The sequence below is a fragment of the Lissotriton vulgaris genome, chromosome 1_1, assembly GCF_964263255.1.
Source record: "Lissotriton vulgaris chromosome 1_1, aLisVul1.2, whole genome shotgun sequence".
NCBI classification, from domain to species: Eukaryota; Metazoa; Chordata; class Amphibia; order Caudata; family Salamandridae; genus Lissotriton; species Lissotriton vulgaris.
In genome coordinates, this window is record NC_141685.1 from 814,616,342 (window position 1) to 814,628,901 (window position 12,560).

At 43.7% G+C, this 12,560-nt stretch overlaps 1 protein-coding gene across 1 annotated transcript in view; it reads right to left on the minus strand.

Annotated features, from left to right (window-relative positions):
* COLGALT2 (collagen beta(1-O)galactosyltransferase 2) overlaps positions 1-12,560 on the minus strand; it is a 256,817-nt gene that overhangs the window by 68,980 nt on the left and 175,277 nt on the right. The window contains exons 3-4 of the mRNA XM_086957029.1: positions 5,210-5,327; positions 1,078-1,212 (exon numbers count right to left, since the gene is read on the minus strand). Coding sequence (XP_086813155.1) covers positions 1,078-1,212; positions 5,210-5,327 — 253 coding nt within the window. The remainder of the gene's footprint in view (positions 1-1,077; positions 1,213-5,209; positions 5,328-12,560) is intronic.

Sequence of the window (12,560 nt, forward strand, 5' to 3'; positions counted from 1 at the left end):
TGATTCCGAAGGTCGTCACATCTTCTTTCTGTACCATTGAAGAAGAGTGAATGTTACAAAATGTTCCATTTAGCAAAAGGCAAACACTGGACAACCACTGACAAAGCCTGGGTGCATTTTCAGTCATAAATTCAATCAACTGGCTTTGGGGTGGGGGGTATGGATAAAAAAATGAAAAATTAACTTACCTTGCTGCCGCACACCTCTCCTCCATTCTCACTCTGCTGGCAGCAACGGAAGCACACAGGCTCCAGGACTCTCCCAGCCAATCACAAAGCTACATGAGCAGCGTTGTGATTGGTCTGAGGGGCCTGTTTGGCCTCTTAGACAGTGCCTGGGATCCTGGGCATGTTCTCCACCGGGCTGTGCAACACAGCCAGGTAGAGAACATAGTAAGTGCGCATGAGGGCCGGCCAAACAGTCATGTCCACTTAGGGAGTGTTAAACACTCCTGCTCCCTCTGACGGCAGCGAGCCCAGCCCAGTCCGCCGAGCCGTAACATGGCTTTGATTGGCACAGAAAAATTAAATGATAATAACGTCTTGTTATTATCAATTTATTTTTTAGTTTTTGCACTGTTCAAAAAGCAGTGGGGTGACGCTTGTCCGCTGTTTCATTTGCAGCTAAGTGAACCAATGTTTCTCCAACTGGTAATAAAAATATAGAAGAATTGCCTTGTGTACTTGTGTATACAATCCATGTCTGAGCTAAAGAGCAGAATACAACAAAAAGTGTGAGGATTGACTATACCTTTTAGATGGATAATAGTCCCTCATGTATTGCAATGGAACAACTTACTAGGAGGAGGGTAAACACACCAGTCAGTAGCATAAGGGAAACATATATACTTTTCGTGGCTGATCCAAGAGTGACTGACGGTGCTGCAAAGCAACAGCTTTAAGGGGCCGACTCAACAAAGGCAGTGGTTGAAGAGGGCTAACCAAAGGTCAGCTCGATGTATATTGTAAACAAAATGCCTAGCATTGAGCTGCTCCTTCAAGCCAGACCTAAAAAGTATATTGAAAAACAATTGTCCTCATTTATCACTGCAAACTGAGTATTGAAAAAGGAACTTGCCTGAGGAGTGATTCCACACCAGAAGTTGGAGTACAGGCTGCGAGAGTCCAACATGGGAGCCACAATTGTTTTGTTTTCGGCTATCAGCAGTTTCAGGGTTTGGGGGTTCGTCAGGAAATTGTCTGCATCCACAAACTAGGAGAAGCAGAAAGAAGCCGGTGAGATTTTATGAGCACTGTACAAATATTAGGTTGCGCAAACTTTAAAGAGGGGTGAACAGCGGTATATATGTGTATTCCTGAAACCAGGATTGAATATTAGTAACAGTATACCAGAGGCATAGTTATGCATCCCATGTCTTTGATACAAAAAGTACACAGGATATTAAAGAAAGTGTTGTTTAAGGACGGCTGTTGAGGACCAAAAGAGAGTTTACTCAGCAGAGTGGCAGGGACCAATGTTGATTAAAAAAAAATACAAATAAATCAGGTGAGGCTCAAACCTATTTTAAAAGACTCCAGAAGCAAAACCCTTGGGGTGTTCAACTCCTCCATGTGCTTCCACCTCTGATACAATAACCCATTCTTATCCAGTACCAAAATGTCCAACTAGAAGCCAGGCTTACTTTTAAATGCTTACTTTGCTTCTCTGTGTTATTCATGTAGGTAAGTTAAGACACTTGTATATAATGACCCATATTGTGTACCCGAGTCTTTGTGGTTGATGTGTACAGAGCACAAACGTAAGCTGGAGAGCACAGCGCTCTTTAATAGGCCAGACACACTCTATTCCACTCAGAAAAACCCTTCCTCCTTCTGAATAGTGTCGGGAAAAGGTTACATTTGTGTAAGCGTTGGGCCAACTACTCCCTCTAATGAGCTACATTTTACTATATGGAGTGTTTGTTTCCATAAATGTGCTACCATCCCTTTATGTTACCTAATGCTTAAAATTAATAGTAGCGGAATTGGAAATTATTGAACATTAGAATTTAGTATTAGGCACAAAAGAATGTATTGTTAGTACTGTCCATCAGTCTAATTTATTTTCCATAATTCTCAGTAAAGGGCCTTAATGATGGTTGAACAGTTCTTTAGGGTGTAGGATTCATCATTCCATATATGATTTTCTAATCCTTATGGCATCCGAAGAATATATCATACTGCAGGTCTTTGTGGTACTGTTTACAGTAATCCAAGTGAAGCCAACATGTTTCGCCCCCCTATGCAAGCCTGGGCTTTTTTCAAGGCTAAGATTATCCTGGTTCTTATGTTTAATGTATCTTATGCAGTCCGAGGGGAGCCCCTAAAGTAGTGTGTTCTTAATCTTTTGGGTATTATAAGTACTTTGTGCTATCTGTAATAGGTCTCTGTAGGTCGCCAGTAGCCACAAATGCACAACAGAGATAAAGAACTACTATTCAAGAATTACACGGGGCATTAAGCCAGATACCAAGAATGGTGGACAGTACTAACAATGTTTTTTTGCAACTAACACTTAATCCAATGATCAATAACTCCCAATTGCGATTCTATTAATTTTAACCATAGGGTAACATTAAGGCATTAGAATACATTTTGTGAAATGAAAACTCCATATGGTAGAACTTAGCAAAGGAGTTACCGCTAATTAATGGGGAAATTGGGAGATGTTAAAAGTTTGTGTTAATTAGGTGAAGATTTACACATTTTCTATTGTTCATATTAAATTCTACACAGTGTTACAACTGTACGACATTTAACATATTTACAATTTTTAGCCATAGGGAGTTTAAATGATTTGCTCACAATCACCCATTCATAAGTCAAATGTAAAGCCGGTATTACAGTCAAATTCCAAAGTCAACATCTAAGCAACTGAAGCATATCCCCGGTTAAATAATTACACAGATTTTTTGTTTTTTGATTATTAGTAGAAGAAGCAAATGGATTCTGCACCAACTTTATGCAGGCCTTTTCCAGGGTGAAAAGGTTCAAATTAGTTTGTTCCCCCTCCACGTAGTTGCTAAAATGCTTTTTCTTCTTTTTATCCCAATGTGCAAAATATGTTCTTGATGCAATCTAGGGTATCACAAAATGTCAGATTCCACAGCATTAAATTCATGTGTTTGTAAAAACACAATTCATCGTTAATTTCTGTTCAAGGGACATCCTCCTTGGACAAGGAATGCCACTTTCATTCATGATCTTCATTTCTGCAGAAGAGCTGTGTTTCCACAGAAAAGCCACTGTTTCTGCATAAGGACTTACGTTCTTATACAAAGTTTCCATTTATGTACAAGAGTCCAAGTTCTGTACAGTGGCCTCTATTTGTGAACTAGGCCTCTGTTTTTTGCATTCAGCATTTCAGCACAGGGCGTTGAGTACTTCACAGGACCTACATTTTTGTGAAAAGGTTTGCATCCCTATATAAGGGGTTCCTTCTGTGTTGTGTTTCCGGTTCCACATATAGACTCCATTTAAGTTCATCTGTTTCAGTAAGGGACCTCGGTTTCAGTAATTGTCAGTGGACGGTTGGTGTTGCAGTGAGATACTCCCTTTTGCTACAAATCTTTTACTTTTAGTACAAGGCCAGCATTTCATAGCACATCTCCATTTTGAAAACAAAGCATCAATTTCCATAGACTCATCACACACCACGTCTTCCACTTACAATATTGTGCCCGATAAACTAAGAGTCAAGTTGCAAATGGGAGGTGCAAACTGCGAACCAATAATTGGCAAACTGTCTCTGATTTTGCAATGTCACCTATGTACTAATGGGGTGAGTCACAAAATTTCCAGTCACAGGGGGTCTCTGACCCACCTGCCTAATGAATATTAATTAGTCAGATCACTGTTTGCGATATCCCATGATTGGCTACAAACACATGGATGGTGGCCTGCTAGGACCAACAGGCCACCATCAAGGACCAACAGGCCACCATCAAGGTGTTTTGCATTTCCAAACAAGAAACGTATTTTTTTGTTTTAAAGAAGCCCATTTTCCCTAAAGGAACTAATGCTGCTTAGATAAAAGGTTTCCTTTGTAGAATAACATCAGGTTTGGGGTGGGGGTAAGAGAAAGCAGGCACTGCTCCCTTCTATTAATTCCTACCCAGTTGCCAAGACCATTCACAAAGAGGAAGGCGTCCACATAGTACACATTCCCTTTTACAAATCAGTTGCTATATCCTTTGAGGTGTCAAGAACTGACCATTGATTTGCGCCCGAACCATCGTTTCTAAACCCTCCCCTCTGACTCTTCCCCCTCCAGCTCCCTTTTACTCATCCCAAGCCTCCTCCTACTGCTATGATCTAAAAAAATAAAATCTAAATCCTTCCCTCTTTTATCCCTCCACTATCCTTTTCAATCCAAATAACATACCAACATGTCCCCACGCAAATTAATTTCATATATCACTATACTAATTTGTCAGTAATCCCTTATGGGTTCCGGAGTAGCGTCCTACTCGCCGAAAAAGTGCTACAACACCTAGTGAGTGGTAGCAAGCGCTATATAAATGCAAACCTCTTTCCTTCTTCTATCCCTCCACTACCCTTCTCAATCCAAATAACTGATTAACATATCTTCCACTCAAATTACTTTCATATTTCACTATACTATTCACCACCAATCCTTTATGGGTTCTGGAGTAGCGTGCTACTTGCCAAAAATTCACTTCAACACCTCATCAGGAGTAGCAAGCGCTATATAAATACAAACCTTTTTCCTTCTTCTATCCCTCCACTATCCTTCTCAATCCAAATAACTAACTAACATATCCACCACTCATATTACTTTCATATTTCACTATACAAATTCACCACTAATTCTTTATGGGTTCTGGAGTAGCGTGCTACTCGCCGAAAAAGTGCTTTGATGCCTCCTCAGGGGTAGTAAGTGCTATTTAATTACAATACAGTTGCTAACCTCTGCTACACAGAATACCGAATCACAATTAGGAAGGAAGGCCCCTTTCGAGGCCCATCCTTACTGCAATTCTACAACATAGAAACAAAGCTGCCCGTAGTGCTCACAGGGGAAATGCACATGCTGCAGACGTACAAGTAAGCAACAGGTCACTAATTAAAGTCCTGCAGGGGCCAACTCAATCTTCCATCCTTCCACAAGGGACAAAGTAAATACTATTGAGTGGCATATGCTGGCCAATATTAGAATCCCTACTCCAAATATTTAATATGAACATTACCAATATGTAGTCTGCCCATTTTTCTCTCGCAGCTTTCAGTGCGGCCTGCCGCAGCTTCATGACGTGAGCAAATCGCGAGGCTGGCCAATGCTTGGGTCCAATTTCATCTGAGTACGACCTAGAAGACAATGAATCTGTCAGTCTAATTTAATATACTTTACAAGATCAACATGCAAAACTGATCAGTCACCTACTGATTGACATAAGGCTGACAACTGCACCATCCCAGAAATGCCCTACTCCCTCAACAAATTTGTGGTGGAATAAGGCATGGAATACGTACATTGTAGCAGAATATCGACCACTTATGAATTGTCAGTCGACATTTAATGTTATTTAGATTCCACTGATTGTGCAGAATGTTTCAAGCAATGCTCCAGGCATTTCAATATTGAGCTGTGCACATTCTCTTAAAAATACTGCTTTATTTTGTGAAATTTACTTTACTTTTCCTTGGTGAACATTACCAGCTTCAACAATATAAATTGAAGTATTGCATGTAGGATGGAATGTACTAAGATGAGGTCATATGTTCCTTCTCTGTAGTGTGTTTCCAACATATGTGTGTAATCTGCCGTAAAGATATGAATTTCATTATTTGTTCTTGTTTATAAATTGTCCTTTCCTTTTACCAGGAGATCATAATTGATGCTCTCTGAAAGGCTTGAATAATGTATTGTCTATATTTTTCGTATGGGCACCTGACTAAAGAAATACATTAAAAAGTGTTACATTAATCCCAATTCTCATGTTGTCATTTTTAATGCTGGTCAATTTTTTATCCTGGTCACAGAGCTATGGTCGCTGTCTGCTTTACGTAGACTTGTGTGGTCCGCATCCTTGAGGACTCCGAACAGATAAAAGCAAGCATTTGCAATGCAATAGGTCTCGCCTTTGCGAGAGTTTAAGCTATTTGCATTGTAAATGACAATGCCTTTTAGTTATCTTTTTTGATAATTAGCACATAAATAAAAGGCATCATCATTTACAATGCCAATGGCTCAAACTCTTGTAAATGCGAGACCTATTGCTTTTCAAAGAAGTGGCCCGGGCTGCTTGGAAAGTGAAAGTGCACCTGGTGTACTGAATGTTGCAGAAAAGCAAGTTGTGCCTGCAGTAGGAGAAAATCATTAAAGAAAATAGTGCTTACAGACTAAATGAGACATATTGTGTAACAAAAGAAGTAAAAGGGCCAGTCCTCATGGGAGGTTACAAATGAAGATAAGGCGGTACGAAGGAGGGACTAACAAGCGTATTAATGAATCAGTAGCCAGCATTTTCAAAGGACAATGACACAAGCCAATGAAAAATATAGGCAGAGCGTGGGCAGAACTTAAAGTCCATACTCGAATACAACATGCCTTGCAGAGCAGTGCATGCGCTTCCCAGGCTAGACCTGAAAATGAGCCCTTGTTTGGTTGCACTACTGTTAGAAACGGGAGTCTCTAGTTGGCAAGGGGTTGTACCTTTGTCCAAATAGGGACCCTTCTTCCTAGTCAGGATAAGGGAGTTACACTCCTAAAATAACCCCTGCTCACCCCCTTGGTAGCTTGGCACAAGCAGGCAGGCTTATCTTAGAGGCAGTGTGTACAGCATTTGCACATAACCAACAGTAATACAGCGTAAGCACTACAAAAGGACCCAACACCAGTTTAGAAAAATATCCAATATTTTTATATACGTAAGACAAGACCAAAAACAATAAAAACCCACCATACAGTACTTCAAAATCTTCACTTATCAAAATATGCTTTAAAAATAGTTCCTTGGTGTCGATAGCTACGTCCGGGGCTATCACCACGTCGTGAGCAAACAAATCCAAACAGTTCTGGCTGACAGCGACGTCGCAAGCCAGCTACGGGGACGGGAAGACCCGCAAACAGTACCTTTTAGAAATACAGGGCGTCGATGACCAGGGCGTCCGTAGGTGTCGGTTCCGAAGGTCGGTGCAGGAGTCGTCGGGGCCCTCAACGTCACACACGTTGCAGGTTGATCGCCTCTCTGATGGAGTCAGGAGCGCTGGCGTCGGCAGGTGTGGTGTGCTGCTGTGCAAAGTGCAGCGGTGTGGCGTGCAGTGCCCTCAGGTCGCGGTGCAAGCAGCGGCTTGGTGGCGGCGTCAGATGGTGTCGTCGGTGAGCCCAGGGTCGCGGTGCGAGATTATGGCGGTGCTCATCACAGTACTGGCAGGTCACGGTGCAAGAAGCGTCGTCGCTAAAGTGTTGTCGTCGACTGACAAACTGGAGTTGATTGCGCCAGCGTCGGTAGGCCAAGGCTGCGGTGCGGGATGAGGGCGATCCTTCATGTAACTTTACGAGTGGTGCCCTCGAACCACGGTGCAAGCAGCAGCGTCGATTTTGGCGTGGAGCGTCGTCGTCGGAGATGCCAGGGCGTTGTCGTGAAGCGAGGCGGTACGGAGTGCGGTGCCCACAAGTCGCGGCACGAGCAATGACTCGGTAGCGGCATCAGCAGGCGTTGTCAGTGAGACCAGGGTCGCGGTGCGACATTGCGGTGGTGCCCTCTGCGGTGCCAAGGCGTCATCATAAAGCAAAGCAGTGGGGAGTGCAGGTCGTGGTGCGAGCAGCGGCTCGGTGGTGGTGTCAGCAGGCGTCGTCGGTGAGACCAGGGTCGCAGTAGGGCATTGCGCCGGTGCCCTCTGTGGTGCCTTCAGGACACGGAGTCAGCAGCGGCGTCGTAGATGTCGTAGAGTTGCTTTTCTTATGTTGCCGCACAAAACACACAGTCCCCAGTGCTGAGGGCAAAAGAGTTTGAAGTCTTTGTTGTTCCTGAGACTTCTTGAACAGGGGGCAAACTCTTCCTCAAGCCCTTGGAGAAAATCACAAAAGTAGATTGCAGAAAGTTCAGTCCAGTCCTTTCACTGCCCAAGATAGAAGCAGCCACTGCAGACCAACACAGCAAAGCGTACAGCAAAGTGGTAGCCCCTCCTCACAGCTTCTCCAGCTCTTCCTCTTGGTAGTCTTCTTGATCTAAAAGAATTCTAAAGTTCAGGGGTCTGGGCCCCAATATTTATATCCCACAATCCTTTGATCTCTTAGACAGAGAGTGTCTGTGCCCAGCCAGAACCAGTTTTGCTTTCTTTGGTGTGATTTCCTGGCAGGAGGTGGAGACAGCGTTGTAGAGGCAGACCAGGCCCTTTGAGGTGCAAGGAAATCTCATCTCCCTTCCCCCATTGCAGCCCAGGTCTATTCAGCCCTTTCCTGACTCTACCTAGACTATCTGAGCCACTCCTGCTCCCCAGCCTTATGTCATCCAAAACCCAGACAGGCAATCCACATTCCAGCAGAGGCACACAGGATGACTGAGAAAGAAACCACACACTTTCTAAAACTGGTATTTTCAAACACTAAATGTAACAAGCATTGAAAATGCAATAGGTCTCGTCTTTGATTAAGTTAAAGCCATTTGCTTTGCTAATGGTATTGTATAGCAAAGCAAATGGCTTTAACTTAATAAAAGGTGAGACCTATTGCATTTTTTAATGATTGTTTTCAGTTAGCTGGCAGAAGGTTTATTCCCTGTGATGTCCTAACAGTGGATAGACTATGCTAGGTAGACTAAGTTATTTACTCCCAGTGATACACTGGTCCCCAGTTAGCATCTGTGATCCTGTTCAGCTGTAAAACATCGGACTCATGATGTCTTCACGCAGCTTGTGTACTCAGAAAGAATTACATTAAAGTAAAACTGCAGCAAATGCTCTGCTGCAAATGTGGGCTTCTTGGGTAACAGGAAATAGAGCACAGCACACATATTCTCCTGCAGCCCATGATTCTTAAATTAACCCTCACCAGGGGAACATACTGCAAAGATACTGTACAAACTGCTCGGTTTTTACTTATTAAAGATTTTATGTGTGCAACACTTTTACCAGACAATAAGCATGGTGCGTGATTAAAATGTATCAAGAAATATTTCCTTTTGTAAAATAAAAGGGGAAACTGATTTAGTTCCCAATTTGGCCTGCACTTTCAGCAAGTGAAAGTGGACACCAAGATATTACTTCTTACGTACATGCAAACATGAGCAAATTCAGTATGTTCCATGTTTTGCCCTAGTGAAAAAATGTATGTAAGAAATGGAGCAAACTATTCCCTGATCAGAAAAAAATTATTAAAACAAGCAGTGCTTTATTTTTCCACCAGTACAAAATGTATGCAATCATGGCAGTCCATGTCGACTGTAATGCGGAAAGCTTAACTGAGGAACAGAAAAAAGGTATTGGGAAAGGAAGTGTTCACAACAGAAGAAAAACTTAACACAAAGTAGCCTTTAAAAAAGGCACAGGGAGCCTCAGAAATAGGGGCCAGAGGTCCAGGAGGACGCAGGACCAATGAGTATAGCTGAGGCAAGAAAAAATTTAAATGCACCTGTACTATGATCCATCTGAGCAGGGCAGGATGCCAAGTCCAAGTCCTAATAGCCTGAACTGGCTCAGCGGGCTCCGACAGTAAAAGGTTTGATAGGGCTTGGCTTTAAAGACCTTCGAAGGATGAAATGTGGAAAGGATTGATTCCAACCTACGACCTGCCGGTCACCGCAGGTGTTCAGCCCCACGATAAATAGACTGGGTGCGCTACAAGTGCATAGGGTCGGGGGAAATTGTCAGATGAGAAACACAAACAAGTCTCAGGGTAACCCTGTAACCCCTCCAGGCAGTCCCTGCCTCTTAGCAACTTAATTAAAGAGCAGTAAATAGGTTCTCAGAAGCGCTTCCGGGGAAGTTATAGCTAATTCAGTTAAAGTGGAGAGTGTGTTGTAATGTAAAACTTGTTCTATGTCCAGTATTGGAAAACACTGGCCACTCACGGCTATCGGTACCACAATCCACTCTCGAAACATCACAAACCTCACTTTTGGTATAAACCAGCCGTGCTCTCATTAGGGGCCGCACTCTGAAAGATGGTGAGGTGTGATAGAAGGAAGCCACGATTCTACTCTACAGCCACAGGGTCAAAAGTTCCTCCACCCACACCGGATTTGTCAAAACAATTACAGTACAAGAATGTGCACTATTCAGACAAGCTGTGCACTAAGTGAAAGAAAATAGGAATCAGCAGTCACGTTTGAACAATCTAGCGCCGATACTAGCGCTGAACAGAAAACGAGGGTGCAATAAACCCTGAATTTGGACTCTAAGCCCCCATATTTAAAAGGGGGTTAGAGTGCTTTCACACGAGATATCAATGTGGCAGTCAAGAGGTTTACTAGGGGAACTGCATAGCAACAGCAGGATTGTAGAAAAAAGTGAGCGAACCCCTTCCATTCAATCGAGTCTATTTACAAGTCCAGGATGTATAGACTTCAGTGGGAGCAGCAGCGGAGAGCCATAGAGGTGTGTTAAAATGAGATTCGGGTGGGGGTGGTAACTTAAGCAGCATTGAGATAATTGCAGCATATGAAGGAGAAATAAAAAGGGGGGGACGAACAAGATGGCGAGCACAGCAGGTGGTGGCAGGGAGAGAACAAACTAGGATTAAGGCTGTTGAACATGTTATGATCAGTGTGCGAAGAGGTCAATTAACTCACCTTTATATCTGAATCTACTTAATTAGACCGTAGAAGTGAGACAACAAAGGACCGGGAGCCGGCGTGAGTCCTGGCATCCACGGGTATGAGAGCTGCTTCGGGCATAGCAATTTGGTAATCTCAGCGAGCATGCCGGAACGTAATCTCTAAGATCTAAGCGTATAAGCAAGGGGAGGCAAATCAAGTATCAAACGGCAGACCCAAAGCCAATGGGTATGCGTCGAGAGAAACAACTCACCTCATAGTCGAAAAACTGTGGTACTAATTAATAAGGCTGTAAATACCTCCGATAAAAGCGAAAACTTAATATACGCTGACAGAAACAAGGAACAAAGCTGCAACCGCAAAGATCAAAGATTAAGCTTGTACGTGATGCGTGTTTTCCTGAAGTTTGTGCATGATGGTTCTATGGTTTTATTTTTAAAATGTGCTAACTTGTTTGGATTGTCCAGGTGACGCATGCCATAAAGACTTCACGGAAACACTGCTTTGTTCCCGGCCGCCGCACTTCATCTTTGATCTTTACAGTTGCAGTTCTAGCTTTGTTTCTTGTTTACAACAAGCGCCGTATGGGACAGGATCAGCATTGCCATTGGGTGCACTAGCCAGTGGAATAGAAGCAGTGAGAGCCACGCTCAACACCGGACCAATTGAGCAGGCACAGAGCAGCCTGGCAGCGCTGAAAGTTTCTATGCCCGTGTAGGACAGTGTTGGATTGCAGCCAGTAATGAAAATCACACAACGAGGCATTTGTGAAGCGCGGCCACGCTAACATTAAAAGTAAAAAAAAAAAGCAGGGGAGTGGTGCACGCCGCCTGGGTTGTGACCCCAATGCCCCCTTCCCTTTCCGCCCTGAGAACTGACGAGTCAGGCAGGTTGGCGAAGGATAAGCGTAAACAGGCCCATTATCATATGAAGAGCGTTCTCACAGCGCCCAATCAGAGAGCCGCACTGGCGTGTGCAAGGCAGCATGACGAAGCTTCTGAGAAGAAACTTTGTCACAACAGCCGTAAAGCAGGCCCAAAAAGCGAACAGGAGGCAGCCTAGAAACTTGATTTCCAGTGGCAGCCCACTGTTTAACATAAACGGTGACGCAAGACAATGGGAATAAGGGGCGGGTCATCAAGCCCTTTTCTCAAAGTCCTCATCTGCAATAAATCTCGCCGAGCGAGCTGCACATGTGCGCAGCAATGCTAGGCGAGGCCTAAAAATCGCCTTTACTAAAAGCTGCATCTTTAGAGTCTGAGTTCAGGCATACTAAACTTTATTTCCCTACCTCGTTCCCAGGGCCCATTATGTTTATAAGATGTTATAAACAAACTTCCCCTTATGTCCTATGGGGAACAGGTAGCCTTGCAATAGTGAAAAACGAAATGGGCTGCAATTCACTATTAGGACATGCCACACACACCAGGGCATGGCCTACCTTTCACATACACTGCACCCTGCCCACAGGGGTACCTTGGACCTACCTTAGGGGTGACTGACATGTAGAAAAGGGAAGGTTTGGGGCCTGGCAAGTGGGTGCACTCGCCAAGTCGACATGGCAGTTACAAACTGCGCACAGTCTCTGCAATGGCAGGTCTCAGTTACCTTTTAGGGCTACTCACGTGGGTGGCACAACCAGTGCTGCAGGCCCACTAGTAGCATTTGGTTTACAGGCCCTGGCACACTCAGTGCACTTTACTAGGGACTAAAAAGTAAATCAAATACACAATCCTGAAAACACCAATCCATAACACATCTTACCACAGGAGCACTTGCGCTTTACCACTGATCAGCAGTGAGAAAAGTGGGCAGAAACACT